The sequence below is a fragment of the Athene noctua genome, chromosome 22 (assembly GCF_965140245.1).
Source record: "Athene noctua chromosome 22, bAthNoc1.hap1.1, whole genome shotgun sequence".
In the NCBI taxonomy this organism is placed as follows: domain Eukaryota; kingdom Metazoa; phylum Chordata; class Aves; order Strigiformes; family Strigidae; genus Athene; species Athene noctua.
Window position 1 is genome coordinate 3,682,943 of NC_134058.1, and position 24,826 is coordinate 3,707,768.

At 54.7% G+C, this 24,826-nt stretch overlaps 2 protein-coding genes across 5 annotated transcripts in view; both read right to left on the minus strand.

The window, feature by feature from the left end:
- LOC141969242 (tyrosine-protein phosphatase non-receptor type 11-like) overlaps positions 1 to 6,855 on the minus strand; it is a 54,695-nt gene extending 47,840 nt beyond the window's left edge. The window contains exon 1 of the mRNA XM_074924812.1: positions 6,795 to 6,855. Coding sequence (XP_074780913.1) covers positions 6,795 to 6,808 — 14 coding nt within the window. The 5' untranslated portion in view covers positions 6,809 to 6,855. The remainder of the gene's footprint in view (positions 1 to 6,794) is intronic.
- Positions 6,856 to 11,808: 4,953 nt separating this feature from the next.
- AGRN (agrin) overlaps positions 11,809 to 24,826 on the minus strand; it is a 124,549-nt gene continuing 111,531 nt past the window's right edge. For all 4 annotated transcript variants that reach the window (XM_074924756.1, XM_074924754.1, XM_074924753.1 and 1 more), the window contains 6 exons: positions 23,341 to 23,457; positions 22,866 to 23,055; positions 22,059 to 22,146; positions 17,316 to 17,540; positions 16,589 to 16,692; positions 11,809 to 14,838 (listed from right to left, as the gene is read on the minus strand). In XM_074924756.1, the coding sequence (XP_074780857.1) occupies positions 14,681 to 14,838; positions 16,589 to 16,692; positions 17,316 to 17,540; positions 22,059 to 22,146; positions 22,866 to 23,055; positions 23,341 to 23,457 (882 nt within the window). In that variant the 3' untranslated portion in view covers positions 11,809 to 14,680. The remainder of the gene's footprint in view (positions 14,839 to 16,588; positions 16,693 to 17,315; positions 17,541 to 22,058; positions 22,147 to 22,865; positions 23,056 to 23,340; positions 23,458 to 24,826) is intronic.

A 24,826-nucleotide genomic window follows, 5' to 3' on the forward strand; every position in this document is an offset into this window, starting at 1 on the left:
GGAGACACCAGCCCATCATTAACAGCCACCAGGGCATTTCACAGAAGATGCGGCAGAGGGTGAGACTCATCTGTTTCTCTTGTCCACATGGAAACGTCTGGGACTTAATGCAGAGCCAAGGGGGGGGCTGCAAGGCACACAGCCCCCTGGTCCTGGTCATCCCAAGGCTCGAAAGCCTGATACTCAGTCCTGCACTCCCAGACCACTTGACAGATGTTTCTAGTGCAGCTGGATTACAGCAACATCCTCTCCACATGGGACCTGCCTGGGGCACCTGGGACGGCCACAGCATCTGCTACAGGGGAGCAGCAGCTCCGAAAGCCCAGGAGGAGATGCTGAAGTGCACATCTCTTCCGAGGATGTCCCTCAGCCACAGCAAGGAGGCAGAGGTCTTTGGAGAGCACTATTGATACAAGCAGCAGCATGAGCTATTTGCAGAAAAAACCCCCCACATATACAGGAAGCACACAGTTCCTGATTTCCAGCTTGGTTTAATGCAAAGAATTTCCTTTTTCCCTTCAGACTCATGCAGGAAGCCTGCAAAGAGACCAGCCTCGTAATCTGATTAGGCCCCATCCTACGCACATTTCCTGGAACATGCAATTGGACTGCAGAAGCCACTTTCCATCCCTCCCCACCACTCACAGCATAAGGTAGCAAGTGCAGCCCTGCCCAAGCCACCGCTTTTGGTCAAGACGGTGAAAAAACATCAGAATAAACCCATTGCTATTGCAGAAAAAGAATTAACCAATGCTTAAAGAACTGCAGCCTTAGGAGGACTTCTCCTCCACCCCACCCCCAGAGGGTGTGGGCCTGTTTTTAGCTTGAAAAATAGGTATTGGCTTTGTTCATCCCTCAGGGCAGGGATAGAAACCTAAATGTCAGCATTTGCCAAATAAGTTTTTAATGAGCCATTTGGGAATCAAAGGGCATCCACGCTGCAAGGACGGGAGGGTGAACACCACAAAGACACTGTGGAGACAGGTGATGAACAGATGATAGGTATTAGATCACTGACCCGGCAGGGAACAGGAAAGCTCTCAGCTCTGGGTACCTGACTTGTAAGACCCTTCTTCAGAGGGACCAGGCTGCTGGCTTGCTCATGGAGTGACCAAGGTGATTGGCACCAGGGATAAAGGAGCCCTTTGGCTAGGCCAGTCCTTTTCAAACTGAGGAAAAAGTCAAAGCCCCCGTTACAGAATACAAAAATGACTTTCCAACAGCCCAAAGTGGCATCAGTGACAGATCCAGCATGTGATGGTCAACGTGAAAAGCCAGCCCCTGAGAATAGCTCCAGGAGAGCAGGATTTGCCTTGCTGAGCAGAGGGAAACGCCAATGCCCACCTTTCTGCACACCATCTCCAGCATCTCCAGGCGCGTTCTGGGGCTGACACATGAACCAGCCTTCCTGTGGCAGCACTAGCAGCACTGAGCTCTGTTCCCCTTTCCGAGGAGCTCCCCGCCGCAGAGCCACAGGCACGCTTCTGCCGGGCCCCCACCACCTGCCTTGGCCAGCTGAGCTGTCCCTGGGGGAGAAAGCTCTTGCTGGGGGAGCAGTTCAGGTGCTGGGGGCACTGGGAGCAGCCTTCCCCTGCCCGCTGGCTCGCTCGCAGTGGTCACACAGCTCCGTGCTGAGCGAGACCCGGACACCTGGGAGAGTCCAGCTGGCTACTGCTGCTCCGCTGGCAGAGCCTCTGCTGGAGCACAAAGCTCCGATTCATTCATTCAGGTGCCTCCGAGGCTCCCCAGAAGAATCATCTCCTAGAAACCCGATTAATTTAAACCCCTCTGGAAGCAGCAGCGAGCAGCTCCGGTACCACCCAGCCACAAAGGAAACTTGCCCTCAAATATAGCTTTGGCAGTGTGAGCTGGAAGACTGGCTTCCTCTTCGGTGCGCTCTGCCTTACCCTGCCGCTGCAGACGGCGAGGAATTCTCCTTGGCAGCCCGCAAAAGAGATACAGCTGCATCCGAGAAATGCGTTCCAGGGCCGAGAGCACTTCATTTGTCTTGGGACCATAACGAGAGCAGTTCACTCTGCCTTGGGGGAAACCATAGGATACTGGAAAATCACCGAGGGCCTGATCCAAAAAACCCTCTCCAAGGCAAGGCTAGTTTTCTCTCTCTGAGCTAGGGCATTAACCATTCTTATTCCCTCACTGGAAAAGGGGAGAGAACAGTCTATTTATGCATTTCATGACCTGCAGTAAGGAACACGCCCTATCTGGAAATAAACAGTAGGCTGGGGGCTCGGAATTGAAGTGTAATTTAAGTTGCTGCCAATGTTCTCGTCCTCCTTTACCGTAGAAAGCCTACTGAAAAAGCACGTCTGCTCCTTGCAGTGCATTTCCCAGCTCTCACCTCCCTGCCTGTTCAGGCAGAGTGTATAGGCAGTCTCAGCACACATTTGCAAGTCCCCTGCACAAAAGCCTTTGAGCTCAAATTCTCCTGTAGTGCCGCTAAGGGAGCCTGTGCCCAAAGACACTTTCATACAGTTTGGTCAGAGCGAGAAAACCAGAGAAAATCCGAGTTGAGATTTAGGTGCAGCAATGGCAAAGGGGGGAAGCAGAAGGCACCAGCTGCCTTGCTGGGAAGCTCTCGCAGAGCCTGGCTATGTGAACAAGCCCCTGCGACAGCAGCCAGGGTGTGAATTCACGCTGCCCAGGCTGACTGACCCTTTTCATGCCGGAGCTGAGCACACCTCAGCTCCAGAGTCAAGTGCTAAAGTACTGCCTGAAGAGATGGAAACGAACAGCTCACAAAAACCTGCCAGAGGACAGTTCTGAGTTTACCATGCAGGGTGTGCGCTTCAGAGACACAGCGGCCGTGGGCTTGAGCACGCTCTGACCAGCGAGTCCCGCAGGCATCCCGGTTCCTGCCACCATCGCCCTAAGCTCTGCCCGTGATGTGTTCCTGATGAATATCCAAGATGCCAAAACACTGACCTGGTTTTGCTTCCTGGACCACAAATTACCACCTCCCCACCACCAGCCAAGTTGCCAAAGTAAGCAGCTATTGCAAATACTCAAGGTTAATATTTACATTTGGATTCAGGGCAGGAAGCATGTGTTTTCTTACTGGTAAAGGGAGTGGGAGAGCTGGGACCACAGGCGGCTCAGCTGGTCAGGGGACTGCCATTATATTTCTGTCGCTGCAGCAGATGCTGGAGGTTGGAGAACAAGCAAGGTTTCAGGATACAGCTGGATGCATTTGATGCCCCAGATGATTGCAGCGTGGCCTGCACAAGCACGGCAAACCATCCTGGTGAAAGCACACGTGGGACTTGGGCCAATCCCGATTTACCAGCCATGCTGGAGCAGCCGCTGCTTCCCATCCCGGTGGCCGCAGCAGCCCTGCTTACGCTCGTAATTACCGAGACTTCAAAGGGAACCACCCACAACATGCCATAAAATCAGTGCGGACAAAGTAATCCAGCTAAGCAGTAAACTCGGTTTTAAAAAGGTTCATCTGAATGCAGGGGAGAAGTTGTCAAACAAATGGGCTCAGCTCCAGATATGGGATACCACTTAACAGAGTGGTCTCTTTGTCAAGTCTGCTACAGAAACAGAAGCATTTCACCAGAGCATCGACCCCCTCATCACCCAGAAAACTGGAAACTTGGTCCTTTTAGTCTCAGCGTTCCCTTCCCGGGGCAGCTTCAGCCTTTCGGTGCTGTAAGCCGCCTGCCACGCCACGTTTAACTCTTGGGGACACTTTGAGTGTGGGGAGATGAGTAGCCAAAGGGGGTTTTGCACAGTCACAGCAGCTGGCTAACACACAGAGGCCCGTTATGGCCCTGGAGCCGACAGTTTCACCCCTGCCACGGAGCCAAGAAGGAAGATTTCTCTCATCCACACACAGGCAGGGAAGAAGAGTAACTGCTCGGCACCGGGAGCGGCTTCACTGGCAGCAGCAATACTCAAAGCATCAGAACCACAGTACAAAAAGCAATTCCTGCAGAATTTGGGCAATGTTTGGAGAGACAACCAGGCTCCGGAAGCTGGCATTTACTCATTTCCTTCAGACTTTCCCTTCCTCCCAGCCACAGCAGCCCAGGAAAGCCTGCCCTGCAGACAAGGGCAATGCAAAAGGCAGCAGCCACCTACCAAACGTTTCAGCCACTGTGCAGCTCCTTTGTAGGAGAGAAACAAGGCGTTTGGGATCTGCAAGCTACGGGTCACTAATGGGGATGTGAGGTTTACCCACAAGATCTCTACATCACAGCAAAGCGCCTCTAATCGCACCCGAGCAGACGTAAGGAACAAAGCAGAGGAGGGGTGGCAGTTACTCTTAGGGCTCCTGCTGTTCCAGAAGAACCACGATTTCTCTGTCCTTGCTGGGGGGGTGGTACACCCCCAACCTCCAAACCCTTCCTGAGGTCGAGAGGTCACATGCCAGTAAAGCTGGGAGAGGGAAAGAAATGGTCATTCTTTCAACTAGATTTTTTTCAGAAATAATGCAATAAGGCCCTGGCAGCAGCTTGAAGCTCAGTATTTGCAACAGCTTTGTGGTTTAGGCTGATGGCAACGAACTTGTTTTATTTCTGCACCGGGGTTTGATTGTCCCTCCTGTCACACTCACGCACACACCCCCATGGCTTTCCAGGCTGGCCCCTGTGCTCGCTAGTGCGGCCTCTCAGAAGGCTGAGAGCAGCGTGACCAGCATCCCCCAGTCCTCAATACCTCTCCCCACAGCATGGCCACTGGGAGAGCTTACTGAGCAGGTCAAACATGCAGAAAGAGGTTTATTTTGCCTTCCTGGTGCTTTCCTTGGAAAGAATAAGCACAGGGGAGGCAGGTCATGCACCTGCTTTGCAGGACCCTCTTTCAGCACAACAGGCCAAGCGTACGCTGGCTTTCAGCAGCTCTGCACCGCCAGTCTTTGTAAAGTCAGCCCGTAAGCCTGTTAATGCCAAACTGTCCCTAATTCCAAGGGTTCCCATGCAAGCCTGAACGACCTGCAAGAAAGGATGTAGGTACGATGCCGACAGCATGCACAGGATCCGCTATTTAGTGCTTCAGTCGAGCCTTGCAGCGCCCATCCCTGGCGAGGGACCCCTCGAGCCTCTCAACACTCTCCACAGGCACAGATCATGATCTCAAGTAGATGCACCTGGGGAGAACCAGGCCACGCTCTGAGCCAGAGGGAGAACGGCATCAGGGCTCAGGCAGAAGAGAAAGATGCCGTACAAACCTTGCAGGCACCCAACCTGTTGCTAGGCAAGAGAAGAAAGGCTGGGGCCAAGCCAGTCTTGCCAAAGAAACGACCTGAGCAGCGTTACAGAACCAGGAGCAGCAAATCCAGCACTCCAGGTAGAAAGGATCAGGGCAACGGATGCTGGGAGCAATCAACCCCCAGCACAAAAGCCAGCCCGCCCCGCACTCAGCCCTTCCCAGCAGCAGTACCACCAGCTAGCCAGGTTTCTCAGGACTTCTGCAAGGGCTGAGCTGGCAGCAGCAGCATTACGACCATTTTGCTGTCTCTAGCAGTCTGCTGCCCTACGTAACTGCCCGACAGGGTGGAGCTAGCAAGGTATAGGCAGTGTAGACAAATATTGACTTGCCTGCGGGCACGGAGAGCGCTACCAGAGCCCAGAATTAAATGCAGGGGTCTGAAGTCCCAGCCCTCTGCTTTTTACTCCATCACCCATCAGCAGGCATGTTTCGTAACTTAGCGTGGCACCGCCCCGAGGAACGCTGCCTCTTCCTAAACTTCTCCTGCACACTTTGAACCAGACACTCACACAACACGGCTCAGCACTCGTACGGGGGAGACAGCCAGCGCTGGATGGCAAAAAGAGACCCGACAAACCGCAAACCAACCAAGCCCCTGAATCCTGGCGTTGCAGGGACGTGCGTGAAGAGAATATGGAGTTATTCCATGTTCAAGAGATGCAGAAACCCCACTCGTGACCTGCCCGCGTTCGGTCCCGTACCAACACCAAACAAGCACTCCCTGTCCTGTAACCGATCCCATTTCTCAGCTTGAAGTGACCGTCAGCTGTACGGCTGCTCCCCAGTCACCACCCTCCGCAGGATTTTTAAAAACACACTTGACTTCTAATAGCAACAAACGCTTTTTTCAGGTCACCCTAAGGCCGTCTGCGTGAAGGGGTGGGTGAGAACGAAGAATCCCCAAACCAGCTGTAAGAAACCCCTCAGCACAGCGGCACGGGGGAGGTGGGCAACAGATCGGGGGCCCTGGGCTGGCAAGCAGGCATGGAACGAGCCCATCCACCGGAGAGCCACTGACCCCTCCCGAAGCCAGAGCAGAGAAGGAGCAGCCGAGAAGGGATGGTGCCCCCAGGTCACACGGGCTCCTGTGGCCACCGAGAAAAGGAGACCGAAGCTTTGAAACAGCTTCTTTGGGAGAAGCTGGGGGAGGCACCAACACCACACCAGAAGATGCATCGAAGTGGTTTTTTGGTGGGTTGTTTTTTTTTTTTTTCCCCAGCTCACAGCCCACAGAGATATTTCAAGCAAGTTTTAAAGCTCGGTCCCGCTTTGGTGTCTCCAGCATCTCCAGCCCAGGTTACAGAGCCCGCGGAGACACGATGCTGCCAGGCAGCGGGCTCTCCCCCGACGGGGGGTACGGGGCGGCCCGAAAGAGCCGTCGGGGCTGGGGGAGGGCACACAGCCGGGGTCCGGGCAGGGCAAGCAGGCGGGTGCTGCAGCTCGCCACGCACGGGCACGGGTTGGGGCAGCCCCTTGGCCGGAGGAAGCGGTGCCCGGTGGCCGCGGGTGCCCCGGCGGTGCCAGGGCGGGCGCAGCCGGGTGGGCGCTGGGCCCGGCCTTACCTGCGGGAGGTCATGGCTCCGCGGAGCGCCGCGCCGACTGCCCGCACCGCCGCGCCCCGGCGGGGCGCTGGGCCCCGGCCCGGCGGGGAAACCCCTCCCTGTGACGTGGGGGAATCCCCGCCCTCCGCCCCGCCCCGCCCGGGCCACCGGCACCGGGAGGCAGCGCCACGCCGCCCCCCCCGGCTCCCGCCGTCCGTGCCCCCCGGTTCCCATCGCCCCCCCCTCACCACCCCACGCCCGGTCCTCACCGCCGCTCCCCCTCGGCCAGCCGGGACGCGCCTCCTCTCCACAGCTGGTCGCTGAGCCCCCAGCCCCGGGAGGGGGGTCCCGGTCCTGGCAGTCGCAGCGTGGGAACCCCGGAAAGCATCTCGCAGCCTCCCCCTTTCCCCAATCGGCCTTCTAGTGCCAGCGCTCCATCGCCCTCCAGGCTGGCAAACGCGTTCTCCTTGCTCCACAGCACCCGAGATTCCACGCCAGCAGCAATTTCAGGTGGCCCCCAGCACCTAAAGGCTACCGAAGGTCTCAGTGTTGGTGGTGAGTTCACACAGACCTGGGAGTTTTGCTGCCGAGAGAACCAAGCAAGCCCCAGCGCCGGAGTCTGGCAAAGCTCAGCCACGTTATCCCTAAAACGCCCCCAGCCCAGGGGCAGTCCGGAGGGCACAGTGTCCCCAAAGTGGGTTCCCCGCTTTCACCTCAATGCCTACGGGTGAGACAGGGACACCCAAATCTCACCCAGTGACCATGGGGAGATGGTGACACCCAAATCTGGGGTAAACTGGGGTCAGGTGTGCTATAGGCTTGGTACAAATTGAGCCCGTTTTGCCATCGGAAACGTTATGTTCAGAGGCCTTTAACCAACTCATGTCAAATATATGTTTCTTCACATAAAAGACAGAAATTAACCCAAAGAAATGTCCTGAATCTGGCACCTTTCATGAATGTTGGGTGAGAAAACAAAGCCAGCTGTCCAAGAGAGAGAAAAAGCCAGGGTACAGCCAGCGAGCACACACGCCCCCCTCCCCCCCAGTCTACCCATAGTGTCAAAAATAGCAGTTTTATAACTATAATAAGACTCAGCGAATTCCATGTCTATTCGGGGAATACCCAGAGAGCTGGCAGCCGGAGCCAGCTCATTTCTCAGCGAGGAGGACTGGCGGGTCGCATAGCTGTCCCGCATGCCACTGGATTGCTCACGGGGCAACAAGGACCACAGAGGCCAAATAGCAACCCTGATAACAATGACCCCTGTCCTCTCCCTCCTCATTTCCCCTGCCATCGAGGCTCCTAGTTACTGGGACCTCCTGTCATCGCACTGAGACTTCATTGTGAGAGACCAAACCGTGGCTTCTGGGTTATGCCCTGTCTCATATGGCTGGAGGGGGACGAGACTGTTTCTCAGGGCAATGCACATGGTCAGGGAGAAAGTGCTGTTCTGCTTCGTGGTTAAAAACAGATCAAAAGGAAAGCCCTGGAACGGATCTCCCCTGTCTTAGAAGATACTGATTTCTAGACTGTGCAGCTGGGATGCAGATAACTGGTGAAAACGGTCCCCTCCTGTGAGATCTTAGCCTTCCTGTCCTTTGATCCCCTGGAAACACCCAGCAGAGAAACCCAGAGTCTGGCCTGGGAGCTCGCTGCAGCCAGAACAGCCCATTTTGGGGGTGTTGGGATGGTGCCGGTCCCTCGGGGGACCTGCTGCAATCAAAACGCAGAGGATGTCTGTGTGACCCCGGCTAACCTGCTCGGTCTCAGCTGGTGGCTGGCTGGGGGAGGCTTAAATGGAGGCCAGGCTCTGCCCTGCTACGCTTGCCCCAGCAAGGACAGATTTTTCTGGCTACCAGGTGGTTGCTGGGGGCAACTCCTCTGCTGTGTGGCCCAGGAACGGGGGAGCAGCCCGGCTCCTGTGTGCCCGGCACAGCTGGCCCAGAGAGCAAGAGAAGGTGGGTTTCGGCACCCAGCTCTGGAGCCGGGTACCGCTGCCCCAGCCCTGAGGGATTTCCTGCTGCAGGCAGAGGAGAGCGTATTTTTAGCTCTGATCTATACGTTCTCCTGGGAATATCTCCAGGGATGGGAGAGCGGGTGGCAATGCCGCGCGCTAATGGCCAGGACAACACTGGCAGCATGGCTGGGAGTGAAGAAAAGCAAGAACACGTTGGGGAAGGGATAACGTTTTGCAATTACAGAGCATGTGCTTGGGCTGGAGAATTCCCAGGGGACGGGGCAGAAGGTCCCTGGTGAGAACAGGGTTGATGTGCCACCAAAAGCCGTCCCATGGGACAGGAGACTCAGGAGGAAGCTCATCAGGAGCCTTTGCCTGCAGGCTGGTCTCTGGGTTGACACCAGACTCGCTGTGGAGGATTTCTGAAGATGTGAAGTTCTGGGAACAACGCTCCGGGGTGACTTTAATGTCTGCCCTGAGGACAGCTATAAAGATCCCACTTCACCTGCATCAGAGGAGCGCCCAGTGCTACTCAAAGTCACTTGTCATTTCCTCCCGACCCGTTCATTGATAGAAGCACAGATTCACACGCTTGCTCGTCCATGTGCGGGCTGGAGCGGGGCAGCTGGGTGCCAGGACACAGCCACATCACGCAGCTCTCCAACAGCTGGTGCTGGGAATGCAGAGGGAGAGACTGGGATTCCAGTCTGGCGGAAGGGAGATCCCCCAGGTGCGCTTTGGCCAGACACTGTGAACTAATCTCACTCCTTTGGATGGATCCACATGGGGCCAGGACGTATTTGCTACGAAACGGTCAGGACCCTCATGTTAGACCCACCTGAGGGATGGCAGCGCAGGCAGCCCAGCACCACTGCGTGTGCTCCGCTTCAGGAAGATGCTCACACTCCCAGCCACAGCTGCAAGAGCTCCATAAACCTTTAAATTCAGGGCACCTAAATAGCCCTGAACTGCAGACACCGTGACAGGCTCCCTTGATGAAGAGCCAGAAAGACCGTATTCGTGGGCCAAGTTGTCTACTTACAAACATTGCAGCCCCTTTTCTCTCTGAATAATCACGTTTTCCCAGCCAGAGACACAAAGGTCCATTACAGAGCAGGGTAATGGATCATTACGCTGCTTTGGCAGGCGAGGAGAGCGCAGTGCGGGGAGTGGAAGCGACCAGCCCGAAGCACAGGCTGCGTCAGCAGCAGAGCAGGGAAAAAAAATCCATGACTCCTGCTCCCCATCACACATGCTGCAAAATGAGGCCAAGCGGCCACAGAGCCGAGGAGTCCAAATCTATTAACAGCCACTACCCCAGGCTACAGGAGAAAGGGATGTGGGCCGCAAACAGCACCCAGCAGAGGTTTAGGGCTGGTCTGCCACATTCCAGCAGGACTAGCCCCCACCATCCTGGCTAGCAGCAGAGCCTCAGGACAAGCCGGCTAATGAGCCTCTCGTTTCACAGTAACCAGCTAAGCCCGCAGGGAGCAGGAACTGTGCGAGACACCGGATGGAAATCCCAAAGGACAGCCCCGGGAGACCAGTCACACCATCGACAAAGCAACCCCCCCCTGCCCTTCACTTCCCTGTGTCCCCCGTTGGCCTCCCCACCACCCGCTGAAGCCTCGGTTCAGAGGTTTAAGAACAGAATAAGCAGCTTTTAGCCCCAGACTGAAGCTCCTCGGCACCGCGAGGCTCGCGACCGGCTGTCGGGGTTGGCCGTTCCCCGCAGCCAGGGCTGCCAGGGCGAGCTGAGGATGGGCAAGTCCATCCAACCCCAACTGCCTTCTCCTTCTTGAAGGTATCGCCTGTTGCCTTCTGCTGGGCTTGGTGTGCTCCTGGGAGCACCGAGCTCTCCGAGCCTGGGCTGCCAGAGCGCGTGGCCAGGCCTTTCCCCTGAGTCACGCCTGCTGCCTGCTCAAGCGTGCCCCCAGCGTGGCTCCTGTCCTTCTTTCCTTCCTCTTTCCCTTCACAACAGCTTCATCTAGCCCGTAGTAAAAAAACCCATCCGGCTGCCAGAGCTCAGCTTTTCCTTCTGGCCAAGACAACGATAGCTTTTTCTCCTCCTGCTTTGCAGCAAGCTGGCAAAACGCCTCTGAAAGAGGCACCGACTCTGCAAGTCCGTGCCTGTCGTGGCATAATAAGGACATTGTTGAGAAGATGCTGCACCAGGAGGTTGATCTGGAGCAAACCATGGCCCCGGTTGTGAGTTGTGCAACCCCTGTGGCTGTTCAAACACTGGCCTCGTTGTTTCCCGTTGTGGGTCTTTGGCATCTCATTGTCCATTGAAAAGCTGTTTCCTACGGAGCTGGTGCAGGCACCGATCGAAAGCGCATCATCGCTGGGTATCAAAATGACTCCGTCTGCTAAATTAGCTGCCTCCCAAACGGCAGGAAACCCACGTTCTTTTCTCACTTCACACCACTTGGATGAACACGAGCTTTTGACTGAACAAAATTTTCCACCTCCCACCTTCTTTTCTCGCAGGAGGATGAAGCCGCAGGGATCAGCGGCAGGGCTCTGGCCAGGTGGAAGGGCCCCACTAGGAAGAGCTGTTTAGGACAGGAACTTTGATGCTGGTACATCTCAAACCACATCCTGCCGTGCATGCTTGAGGCTGACTTTCCATGGCTCCTCAGCTTACAGAGGGTAAAACCCAGGGGAAACTGCTGCCATCAGTGAAAAGCAGGCCACAGAAGCATCACCTCAGCCTTGTGGACATGGTGTGATGTCAATGGGGTACGAAGCCTCTTGAAAATGCTGCCTAAGAAGAGGGGATAAAAGCGTGCAGGGCAAAGAAGGAAAAGCTCGTGGATACTTGACTAGGTGAAACCGTGAGTGTGATCACTCCTGCACACACGGGGTGGATAGGATTGAGGGTGGCGGTCACAGAGGCTGCGTTTAGCAGACACAGCAGGTACCTGCATGATCCACTCTGGTTCTATGGGAAATAGAGGGGGAGATACTGGTTTGACTTCACCCAGTATCTGCCCAGGAGATGGATACACACCAGCAAGCTTAAGGCACACAAGAACACAAAAAAAAAGCAATAGGCCCCTTAAAAACATATTTTAATAGTTTTCCAACTTTATTTCATGGTGATTGACGAAAGACACAAGTTAGTAATGGTTATATCATGCTGCTCCTCTACTGTGCATTGCCCTTCAGAATTCATACAGCAGTTCACAATGGTCATTAATTTACCCTATAAATGAAGCCACATGGACATCTTTTTTTGTAAAAACAAAACCAAAACAAAACCAGAAAAAAAAACCCAAACCTCAATGTCTTTTTTTTTTTTTTTTTTTTTTTGATCATACATGTTATAAATGCTATTAAAAATAAAGCCGAAGTTAAGTGCACAGCCCCTAGGGAGCACTGCTGAATCTGACCTTGGTTCAAGATGCTTGACAACAAGGACACAAGGTCCTGTTTTAAGGCATTTCCAAGCCCCAGCAAAAGCAGACAGAGTTTCGGTTTTTTTGTTTAGTTGTTTGGTGGTTGGTTGGGTTTTTTTTGCAGTGACCCTGGCTTCATTTCAGTGGCATTTTAGAAAATTAGCAGCTTCCTCTGTGCATGCCCCTCTCCCTCCAGAGTTGGCACTTCCAGCCCTCAAGTCTCAGCCAACGCAGTTGCCCACGGTCTCAAAACACAAATTGAGGGTCTCACTCTTCCCTCCCATCCCACCCCCTCCTGCAGTCCTAGTTAGCCCCCGTCTAGCTACACCTCGGGACCAAAAATACAGGAGTCCATCCCTTTCACGACACAGGCACAGAACTCCCCACCAGCAACCACGATTTATATACAGTAGCCACTGAAAAAATGTGGTATTGCCACACACACACACACATACACACACACACAGAGCAGTCTCCATGCACAGAGGGCGCAGCCCCCCCCCCCATGAAATATTTAACCACTGGATTTTTTTAGAGGAATGTCAATAGATTAGGCAGAGACTGGGGGGAGGGATAGATTTCTTTTAATTAAGAAAAAAAAAAAAAAAAGAAACCCAAGTGGTTTTACACTACGTTCTTCCCCTTTGATACACCTGTGTTCACAGCTCACCCTGAGAAACGGAATTTGACTTTTCATGGCTCAACATTTAGTGCCGAGAAACACCATTTTTAAAGGGTGCACTACTTTGTAGAAGTACACTAGAAGGTGTGCTAGAAATTTAGGGTAAAACTGAAAAACGATGACACCTTCCATATTAATTAACATTTGATCCCTGGCAGGATCCCTCAGATGAATTCCGTGTGCTTCGTGAAGCCGTTTTGGCATAGAGCAATGCCAGCTGCCATCTCGGGGTGGGAAAAGGACACAGTTGTGTCCCAGTGGTGGAAGGGACATAGGTGCTAGACAGCATCAGTAAATTTTCCCCATGGAGAAGGAACCTGAACGGAGCGGGTCGTTTCTTTCCTAGCTGCAACCCAGTTGTTCTTCTCCTGCTCACGGGAGATTCCGTGTTTGCATGCAAACATGTGCTGGCTGACAGACACCCGCAAACACACACACAGTCATTCATTCACACGCATACTGGCTTTGTAATTGGCACCACAGTATTTTCTTTCAAGATTTGCACGGAGGAAGAAAAATACTTTAAAAAAAAAACACCTCCTCCCAAACATTACTGCCTCGACAGCTGACTGACGCCCCGTTCCCGTTTCCATTGCTGCTGGGCTGGCAGTGTCCAGAGGAGCTTTGATCATGGCGTGGAAGACCCTGCATTGCACTGGGCATTGCAAAAAAATGAAGGCAAAGGTAAAACTCGAATTACTCTTCATGGGCGAGGCTCTAATACCAGCTCTAGAGATTCACATGCTGGCCAGCTGCAAGCATCCTCATGGTAGACAGAGGGCAAGTCATGCCCGGAGGCTGAAAAATGGACATGGGTCATGGAAGGACATATCCAACAGACTTTTTTTTTTTTAAAGTGAAAAGGGACCCAGTCCCCGTGCCCTCACGGCCCCTTTGGCAGCGCTGGGAAGAGGCAGAGCACTTCCAGCTCTCGAAGACGTGCTGCAAGTTCTCACTGGTGCACGGGAGGGCAACGCTGGGTACACAGAAGCTCTTGGGAAGAGCAGCCAGGGCAAGCAGGTGGTTAGGACATGTCTGGATAAACACAAAGCGTGGAAATGAGGTTTCACAGCTGCTTCTGCACATGTCCAAGAGGAGGAGGAGGAGAGCCAACAGAGAAATCAATGTTTCCCCCACAGCACCTCTCAGTCCAGCAAACAGTCATAAGACAACCAAAGAGCAATGCTTTTCTGCCTGCTCAGAGCAGACCTTGGTCTCTCTTCCAGTGCATGGCATCCCTGATTTTAACAGAGCATAAAGGAGAAAAGCACTTGAGATTCTTACACACATAAATTATAGTGAGAGGAAGGGGGGGAGGAGGGAGATGGGGTGAACACAGGGCCAGGAGAAGGCTTAGCAGAGCCAGGCCCCAAAGCAGGGTGGTAATTCCCGCTTCTCCGACGGCCACTTCCCTGCTCAGCCCACACTGCAGAGGGGGCTTTGGGGCCAGGCCTGAGATGGGAAGGCAGTGAATCCACGAAGGCCACGCGTCTCGCCAGCACCAGCAGCCTTTCCCCCATGGGCATGAACAACAACCCAAGAACACAAGTAAGGAGGGGGAAAAATAACCCAAAAAAGAAGCTTCAAGTATGAATAAGATTTACAATGCAGGTGCAACAGGGAAGTTCTTCTGTCACTTCTTGGAGACTTGGTTCAAGGTTTGTTCTTTGTTGCTGCTGTTTGATTAGAGTCTGATTGATCTGGATAGACTGCAACCGAACAAATAACCCAAAAGAAAAGGTGTTTCCTCCCCTCCCTTTCTCCCCTCCCCCCAAAATATAAAAAGCAATAAGTTTACAAAAATAGAAAATAATTACAGCAATAGGCAGGAGGGAGGGAAGGAGAAGGAAGGGTCCCTGGGGGTCTATTTGGCTGAGCAGTGTAATATCGTGGGGTTGTTTAAAGCGTCCTCCACCAGATGCAGTTCTTGGCGGTCGACAATCACGTCCCTTATGCAGCCAATAAAGCCAGTGCTGTAGGCCTTGGGCAGCTTGTGAGCCACGCTCAGCTTCTCCATTCCCCCTGCAAGAGACAGCACAGAAGGTCGGGGAGGGGAGGAGGACAAAGGACACGCTGCTGTGGGGGCCAGCAGCCTGCCCCGGGCAGCGTCACACACTCACGCACACCGTGCAGGCACCGCTGGGAACACCCTCCCCAACAGCAGGGAAAAGCCTCTTTCCTGCCAGTATTTATTTTCACTTAAATCAGAGAAATGCCAGTTCTAACCAATACATACAGGTTGCCTGAAGACACTTAAAACAGTAACTTGCATTCTAAAATATCAATTCAACTTAAAAATACTTTGTTTCCTTGGGAGGCCGGTCCCAAATTCAAACGGAATTTTTTTTCAGTTACTGAAACATCAACTGCGGCTCATTCCAGGCCCTGAATTTATGAAAGGCTGATTGCAAACAAAACATTTGGAGGAGCCAGTGGGGGAACCCAAGCATAAATTTCTCGCAGAAAAATTCTGCTTTCCACAGAACTTCTAGGCTGATTTCAGAATGAGATGGCATCTGGGAGACTGTCTTTTCAGAGGTACGTTTTTGAATATGAACTCTTTGTGAGTCAGGTTAGACCCGAAACTACAGGCTTAGACTGGGAAGATAAGAACAGATGCTTCCACAAAAGTGTGAAGAGAATCTAAATCACTGTCTCTTCATTACAGACGATCAAAGTCCCCGGATGAACATTTATGACCACTGATTTCTGTGGCCCTTGTGCCCCCTTTTGCAATCATGAACACTAGGATTACTACAGCCTGAGGAAAAGCCCCGTCCTTAACTTATAGATGGAGAGTTGAGTCGTGCAAGTTCCTCGAGAGATGAAGGAAGCCCAGGACCTGCAGCACCCCCCATCGCTGGGCACCCTCCTGTCACCCCATCAAGCTCCAAAGAGGACTTGACTATCCTCTTAGCTTGGATTAGTACTGGTTGTATTCAAGCGCAATTATCCTGTACTTGTGGGTGGATTTCTTGCCGATTTAGGCTGTTACAGGACAAATCTGCTTGTCTGCGCCGAAGGATCTGCTACAGGCAGCGTGGAGAGAGACTCAATGGGCCAAACTGTTTGCAGGATCAAAATACTTACGTCAACACAAATGGAACCGACTCTGCTGCACACATGGGCACGTTGTGGCATGTCGGCTTATTCTATGTTATGCAAATAAAGCAACATTTAAAATCTGGGTGTTTACATATTTCCAGACAGAATTACCCTTTTCTCAATTGAGCCACTGCACCTTTGGGAACAAGTTACCCAAGCAAGTAACGTTTGGGAGGCCTGTGAACTAAATGAGGCTTCCACATGGGCGGGTGGGCGCACTCCCAGTTTGAAGAATCACAGAATCAGCTCGGTTGGAAAGGACCTTGAAGATCATCTAGTCCAACCGTTAACCTAGCACTGACAATTCCCAGCTACACCATATCGTTAAGCACTAATGGATCACCTAAAGCTCTAAGTCAATGCTGAAGAGGGAAAGGGTGTTCCGTGCTATCAGCAGAAGGGGATCCAGAGCCACAGGCCATCTATCAGCTCTCTTCAGGGGACAAGGGGACATGGAAAGGACAGGCATTGGTAAAGCCAACCCTTCATCCCCCCGGAGCAGGCAGAGAACAAGCATGGGGACTTTTTAGCTCAAACTTGTCAAAGCCACCTGGGAGGCAAACGTGTGGCACGGGACCAGGTGCGGGAGCATCCGCGTCCCAGCTCCAGCTCTGAGCCCCTCAGCGAGGGCCGCGGGGGGAGGTTCACCCCTTCCACAGCGACTCACCCAGCCACAGGGCCCCGTCTGTGTCCAGCTGTGTTGCACCAAGCGGAGAAGAGCCAGCAATGGGGGCTTCGTTGCCAACTTGAAGGGAACCTTCCCTCTGTACCCTGTTCCCAGAGGGAAGGGAGAAGAAACAAAAGGTGATTAGCAAATCTTAGAGGGAAAACCTAGAGCTGCCCTCTGCTTTAGGTTAAATCCAGACACTGGGCACCATCAGCCCTTCTCCACCTGGAGAGGGAGCAGAGCTTTACCTCAGGCCACGTGGCCGGGGGTGAGCATTTCCCTCTGGCATCCCCCGGGCATCCCACAGCCCCGGCGACGGCCCTGCCAGCGGCCGCAGCTTCCTCCCGCACCCTCCAGACCCATCGGCAGAAATCCCTGGCATGCCAGCCGCATGATCCGCTCACCACTCCCACCACCAATAAAAATAAAAGGGACGGCTCGGGCTCAACACGAACAGAATGTCAAACCCTCAGCCAGCTAAAATAAAAGGCACGAACCTTTCGTACTCCTTGAGCCTGCCCCTTTGACATTTCCAGGCGTGTCACAACACGCGCCCCTCCAACGCGGCACTGCCCACATGCCTCTCCTCTATTATTATCCAAGAAGAGGAGTGACCCTTGGGGATCACAGGGCACGGAGCCACGGCCATGACTCAGGCTCCCTAGATCATAGCGTGCCCATCCCAGAGTGACCTGCCACGCTCCCTCTCTCTCTCTAGCCTTCGCACCTGTATGCTTTGATATGAATCCACTGGTTGGTGTTGACTGGCACTGTGGATCGTAGGACGACTGGCTTGGAGCCGAGGTCGTAGGTCATTTGTATGAAGCCATCCACCACGGCGAGGGCGATGTAGTCTGATCGCTCCAGCCCCTTCCCGCTCCACAGGATCAGCCCTTGAGTGGCTTCTGTTTTGATGCTCAGTTCAAAGTGGTTTGATTGCAAGGCCTTCTCGCTGCACGGGGAGATGGGAGCAGGGGAGAAGACAGAGTTAAAAACATGGCTACAAAAGCAAGAGGCAGTCAGTCAGCTCCTCAGAGCAGCCTCCTGTTCCCAGCCACCCGCTGAGGATAAACTTCAACTGACCTTCGGCATCAGGCTACGCATGGGGGTCTCAGTCCCTCCCTGCTGCCCTAGAGGGGTCACAGGCTTTGCCTCACAGCTCGGAATCCCAGAATCATCTCGGTTGGAAAAGACCCTTGAAGATCACCTAGTCCAACCATTAACCCAGCGTTGACAGTTCCCAACTATACCGTATCCCTAAGGCAGCCTGGTGCATGGTGCGGGGAGCAGATGGAAAGCTCTAAACCAGGCCACAGGGTCACAGAACTGGTCCTCTGGAGGTCCCTAACCCCGCTCCCACTCGGAGCAGGACCATTGGCCAGCGGTAGGCGAGGGCAGCTGTGGCTCTGCCCAGCTGAGCTTGGCCACACCAAGACTGGAGCAGGGGCTGCACAGCCCTGGGGATGAAGTGTCTTCCCCAACACCCATTTTGAACCTCCAAAGACACAGTCTGGGCCTACTGCCCCTTGCTTTTGCCCTCCACGGAGCACAAGGTTCAGACACATCAACCCCTGCAAGCTGTGACACACAAGTCTTGGTTTTCCCTCCGCATATGCAGGTGCTGAAGGAAGAGGTCTGTTACGAGGGCTGGTCCACAGTACCGGGCTGGCCCCGATCTGGCCAGCAGAAGGGATTTCCCCACAGAACTGCCTTTGACTGGGGAAGGATCAGAACAAAAAGGGGTCTGCTGGCAGCAGCTGAGCTGTGGTTGACACCATTTCACCATCCTGCTCTGGCAGGTGCCCAAGGTGCAGGCAGAGCTGGGGACCACCCTCCCCTCTCTGTCAGCCTCAGAGGCCTTTGCTCTACCGCTGCCTCCTCTTGCCCAAAGCCCAACGGGAAACCAAGGTCGAGGACTGTGAGACGATGAACACCCTGCGGCTTGAAGGGGATGGAGACTGTCCACAGAGGCAGCAAAGCCTCCTTTCCCCTAGACACAGTGTCTTTTCCCAAGGAAGGAATGAATGCAGGACAGGATTTCCCCCACATTGGCATCCCCATCTTTGCTCGGTGTCTTTCAGAACAGGCAAAAGGGTCTTGGCAACAGGTTGACGTTGCCACGTGGAGTTGCCCATCCACTCTCCGAGGATGCTCTGAGACACACCACTGACACATGGGCACACGTAGACCAGACAACACGGGCAACACAGAGCTTTTTATTCTCAAGGGACACTGCATCCAGAGGGCTGGACCAGGGCTGTGCTGTCGAGGTAACTCAGCCTTTCCCCTCACACGTGGCTATTTGCTGTTTAGGTCCCCCAGGAGTGAGGGCCAGAGCTGGAGCTGCATAGGAGCTGCTGTTCCTATGCTGGAAGGACAGGGCTTCCTGCGTGTTTACTCTCACCATCTGCAGAACTGTATCCCTTATAAATAAAAAGCCAAGGGTATGGACACACAGAACAGGCACAGAGAGACAGAGACATGCTGAGGCAGCAACGGCAGAGCACGAGACACAAGAGCTGAAAGCCTGGCACAGACTCACCTGGGCTCCGCAGGATAGTCCAGCGCTTCGGGACTTAGATGCAGGAAGAAAGGGGAGCATGCGATAAGCGCGGGACAGCAGAGGAGAGAGACCCTTCCCTCCCACCCCGCTCACAGGCAGGGAACAGCCCCGCTCAGCAGCGACAGCTCTTCACCCGACACAACACCCACACTGAGAAAACCACCCGGCCTGAGCGGGAAGCCTCAGCCACTGTCCTTGGGGCTGAGTTTCTTCAAGTCAGCGAGATGAGTTTACAAGTTGTGGCTTAGCCAGGGTGAGCAGAATAATGCCAATGAGTGGAAACAACCCAGCGGTGCAGGGACTCTGCAATGCTCTCCAGGGTCAGGACTATCAGTGTTCCTACTTTCACTCCCACTGGGATGTGCATCCAGCCTCCCAGGACGGGACAGAGGCAGCACTGCTGGGGGACAGGAGTTTTTGGTACCCGGTGCTGTACCAGGACCCTTTCCTGGGCAGCCCTGCAGGGGCTGGCTCTGTGGGATGCTGCAGAAGGGGCTCCGGTCTAAGGAGATCACTGAGTTGTCACGTCAGGCCTCCGAGTCAGCCTCGGGGCACTTGGGCAGCAGGGCATGTGTGGAGAAGGGGAAACCCAGCACTACAGCTGTCCTGCTGGCACTGCCTGCAAGCCTTGGGGGCTACAGGCCCCGCATTACAATCAGCTCGAACTAGATGTATATATAAAAATGTATGTTCAAAAAAGAAAATGTACGGGCATGTCATAGCCAGCAGAGCCCAGAGAAGCAATTGGAGTGTTAGTCCTGCCCAAGGCACACCCCAGTGTCTGCCTGGAGGCAAAAGAAACTACTTTTTATGGGCAGCCCAATGGGTCCTTCAGCCCTGGCAGGGCTTGTGAGTCCTGCTGCCAAATCCCAGCAGAGGGATGTGGGGAGAAGTGCTAAGCTCCCTTGCAGGATGGGGCATGCACAGCCAAAATAGGCTGGCTCAGGCCGGGGGGAGGCTGGGAATGGTGACCTTCCCTTTGCAGAGCACTGGGAGAGGCAGGACACGAAGGTAGCAGCTTTCTGCTCGTCTGCAGGGATGTGGCTCACGTCCGTGCGGAGGGACAGCTGGGCACTCTGCCGCGTGGCACAGTCATCGTGCAGGCAACTACATCCTCTCATTGCTGTAGGGCACTGTCTAGCTCAGGAGGGTGCTTGGCTCCTAGAAAGCCCTTTCCAAAACACCAGAGCAACTCCCAAACTCTCCTGGACGTGCAGCTGACGGGCTCTGCGGCTCCCCAGGTGTTGACATGCATGCATGCACACAACTCAGCCTCCCGAGCCTCCGTCTGACCCCAGCTTGCAGAAAATGAGGTGAAATGGGGATCTGAGGGGCCCGTGTCCCTCAAACTCTCCCCCACACAGTGGGGAGAACAGCTGCATGAACCAATGCTTCCAAATCAACAGCGGACAAGCCCACTCTGGGGATTAAACCTTTCAACCCATCTGCCTCCCCAGGCCTTGCTTCTGCCCAACTGGCTGCACTGCATGTTTTAAGGGGTTGCCCAGGCCACGCACCCCTGACTGGGAACATTCTGCTAGCACCCAGCCCAGCCTCCTTGCTCCAGCAGCAACACCACATTCGTGCTGGAAAAAACAGGGCAGGATTAGCACCCCTGACTTCTATTGCCAGTGTCTTTGCTGTTGATGGAAAAGGCAAGTCACAGAACCTCCTTCCTCTATGCTCATCTGCTTAAACTAAGGCTAAATTGCAGTTTATCTGCTTAAGCTAAGGCTGAGCTGGGACAATGCCTGACTGCAGCAGAGCCAGGCAGCATAGCTCCTGCCGCATCTCGGCTGTGTTTGGGTCCCTCTACAGCTGTGTCCTTCCTCCTCACCCTGGAATGGGAACGTCTGCCCATGGCAGACCCCTGGGATGTGCCCGTATTCCTCCTCCCACACCTCCCCTGCGGGGGGGCTGGCGGTCAGGGTAGCAATGGGAGATGTGGTGGAGCTGGGCGGCGGGGAGGACTGTACTTACGCTGGGATCTCATTGGTCAGGTGGCTTGAAAACAAAGAAACAAGGACATTGAGAAGAGACAGACAGACAGAGACCGACAAACAACAGCTCAACACGGACATCCTCCCCAGGCAGGGTGTTAGGGCAGCAGGGAATCCGAGGGTGTACGAGGCAGATGGACAGTTTAATCCAATACCCTGTCCCAGCGCTGTGGAGCTGGGAATTAACCACGGGGGCTGCAAGAGCACGGTGCTGAGGAAGGGTACTGAGCCAGACTGCAGTGAACCAGGAGTCCTCTGAAGATAAATATCCAGCCCGGAGGCTGAAGAGGACCTCAGTCACCTGTGTAGCGGGCTCTGCTTATCTTGAGAGAGAAGCTCCAGGGACCAGCACAGCCAGAGAGACCACAGGGTCCAAACACACACCCCTGGCCCTTGGGTCAGGGTTGAGCAGATGCTGGAGAAGGCTCCACAGGCCCCACAGTAGCAACAGGCAGAACCAACCCTTGCTGCGCAAAGGAGCTGGCAGACAGGCGTGAATTAAAGCACAGGCAGAGCTACTTCTCCCCTCAGCCCAGCTCACCCAGTCTACAACCCATTCCTGAGCACGTGGGCACAGACAGGCACCAACCAGGAGCAGGGCACAGGCCACATGAACCATCTTTGTGGTTCATCCCACTCCCCAACCAGACCATTCTAACTCAAAACGTGGCCCACAGGCTGCACAACGAGAGCATCCAGCCCTGAAGCTGGCCAGGCACTGCCGTTGCGGGGAAAGCCCTCTGCCAACAAGGCAGCTTTAGAAGTAAGGGCTGGAAGAAACTGCTCACGACCCTGGTTTGGCTTGTCCTTCTCTGAAGCACTTGGATTTCTTCAACTCTAGCTCTCCCTCCTGCTAACAGCCCTAACTCCTTGTTTTGACCTTGGTTCAGCCCAGCAGCCAAGTTACCTCTTTGTCACGGCATTGTGGTACTCCATATATGTCCGACCATCAAAAGCAATGGCCTCAGCATCTCCAGCAGCCTTCTCAATGATCACTGGAGGTGGGAAAAAGGAAGAGCTATCAGGTAAAGTAGCATGGCCTGCATGTCCTTGGAGACTAGAAAAATCCCCCTTGACACTCAGCATTTGTAACAGGATGAAGGCATGCATAAACCTACCTTCCCTTGGGGCATGTCAGCACTCAAAGCAAGCCCCTGTGAAGGTTTGCTGTGGCTTTAGAACCCGTGAGTTTGGATCATCTCCCTGTTTTGCAGCCAGCTGTCACAAAATCTGCAGCCTTGCTGGTTTCTTGGCTGAAGCTGGGGAGGAACCTGGGCTTGGTAATGGCCCAAGTGCTAAATTCAGGGCAAGAAACCCTGATCTGGAGGCAGCTAGGCATCACTCAGGCCCTCCGGGTGGATCTGCTACAGCATCAAACCACATTTCCCTGCCCCAGGCTGCTTCAAGTGAGCACATCACCAGGCTCAGAGTGCACTGACAGGAGGAGGTGACAGGGCTGGGTGGTCTACCCGTGGGCAGCAGCACTGGCCCTAGCGCATGCAGCATAATGCCTGAATTTCTGAGATGGCATCGCCCCGACTTCACAGCTGCATAACAGTGCCAGCCTGCAAAAGCCACGGCTTGTTTCCCCTGGATCCCTCCCAGCAGCCACAACAAGGACAAGACCTCAGGCTTGGCAGTTTCGAAGCAGTTTCATTGCTGTGTCTGGCTAGCGGGTGAGGGTCCACGTCCAGCCCTGCCCTGGCACTCTCACCTTTCTCACAGTGAGCCCCAGAGAAGCCCCTCTGGCAGGCACACTCGTAGCTCTCTAGCCGGGGGCTGCAAGTGCCTCCATTCTGGCAAGGATTGGGTTTCTGGGTACAGGGGTGGCCTCGGAAGGGGGAGATCTCGATGGCGCTGCGGATGTTCTGCTCCTTCAGCACAGGCACCCCCTTGACAGAGATCTGGCAGAGGAAGCACAAGGGTCAGCCCTCACCACCCCCACGGCTCTGCGGGGCCGGTGGGGGACAGAGGCCAATGTTCTGGGGGGAAGGGGGAGATGGGAATCCAGCCCCAAGCCCCCGTGCTCCTGTGACATACCCCCACCTCCCCGTCTACTACTTTTCAACCGGGTGTGCCCCCTCCCCGTGCACATGGACTCCCAGGCTGTCCTCACTCTCCTCCGGTGATGCCAGTGCAGATGGTGTGTTTCCCAGTTACCTTCCCCAGGCTGCCCAGTAGAGCCTTACCCTCTGCACAGCTCCATCGAAGCTGGTGGAGATGGCGGCTGCTCGAGCTAGCTTGCTGAAATCAGGGGCTCCCCCCACATAAAACGGCTCCTTCAGGTTCAGGAAGGTGTGAGGCACCTGAGGAGGAGAAGAGAGAAGGTGAGAGATGAAGAAGACGCCAGGCACTTGGCCCAGCTCTGCAAGGACTAAAGGAGGCTGTGAGCAGGGCAGCACTGCAGGCACCCTGCACAACCAGAACCCAGGCTGGCGGGACAGAAAGCAACGCCTGCCCGTCCCCCACGCTGCCCCGCTCCCTGCCTTCCTCCCTCACGGCCTCGGCAGGGCTGGTGGGGGCACCACTAGCCATCCCTGCAGAGGCTGGGGCAGGGGAGCCCCTTGGAAAGCGCCCTGGGGTCCCACAGAGCCTGGCCCAGAGAGGAGAGCCCTGCCCTAGGGCAGGCAGGCGGGAGGTGGGATGGGCAGGGGAAGGCAGCCTGGGCTCAGCATCCCACTCAGGACCAGCTCCCCACTTTCTCCTCTGTTCCCAGCACTGCTCCTGCCTCCCCAACTGCTCCAGACTGACCACTCTCTGCCCCCTAGCCTGGCCACCGGGACCTGCAGCTGGCCACCAGCCACGGCGCTGCTGGAGCGAGCCACTGCCAAGCACAGGGAGCAGATGAGCTCCACGTATCTGGCACCAAATCAGGCTCTGTGAAGGGCGCTGGGAGAAAAGAGCCTCCAGCAAACCCCCTGATGCCAAGCTGCAAGGTCTCGCCTGCCAGCAGGCACACAAGGAAAAGATTTCCTGTGGATTTAATTTTGGGGAGATGCTGTTCTAATGCTCTCAGGTGTGGAGGCCTCTAGTTTTGTGTAGCCCCCAAAACCGAGTGAACAAATATGACAGAATCACAGAATCATTCCGGTTGGAAAAGCCCTTTGGGATCATCGAGTCCAACCCTCAGCCTGACTCTACAAGCTCTCCCCTACCCCATATCCCCCAACATCTCATCTAAACGACCCTTAAACACCCCTAGGGATGGGGATTCTCCCGTCCCTGGACAGCCTATTCCACTCTCTGACCACTCTTGCTGGGAAAAAATCTTTTCCTCCTGCCCAGCCTGACCCTCCCCTGTGGTAGTTTCCAGCCGTTCCCTCTTGTCCTGTCCCTGATCCCCTGGGAGCAGAGCCCAGCCCCAGCCTCTCTGCAATGTCCTGTCAGGAGCTGCAGAGAGGGATGAGGGCTCCCCTCAGCCTCCTCCTCCTCACACTGAACACTCCCAGCTCCTTCACTGGCTCCTCACAGGATTTATTCTCCAGGCCCTTCCCCAGCCTCCTTGCCCTCCTCTGCCCTCGCTCCAGCCCCTCGAGATCTCTCTCGCATTGAGGTGCTCAAAACTATTATCTCAGTCTCGCCAGGGCGAATGTTTAAACCCAAACGCATACCAGAGGGATTCAGCTTGGGTTCAGCTGGCTGCTACAGGTCCCCTACAGCAAAGGAGGTTGTCCT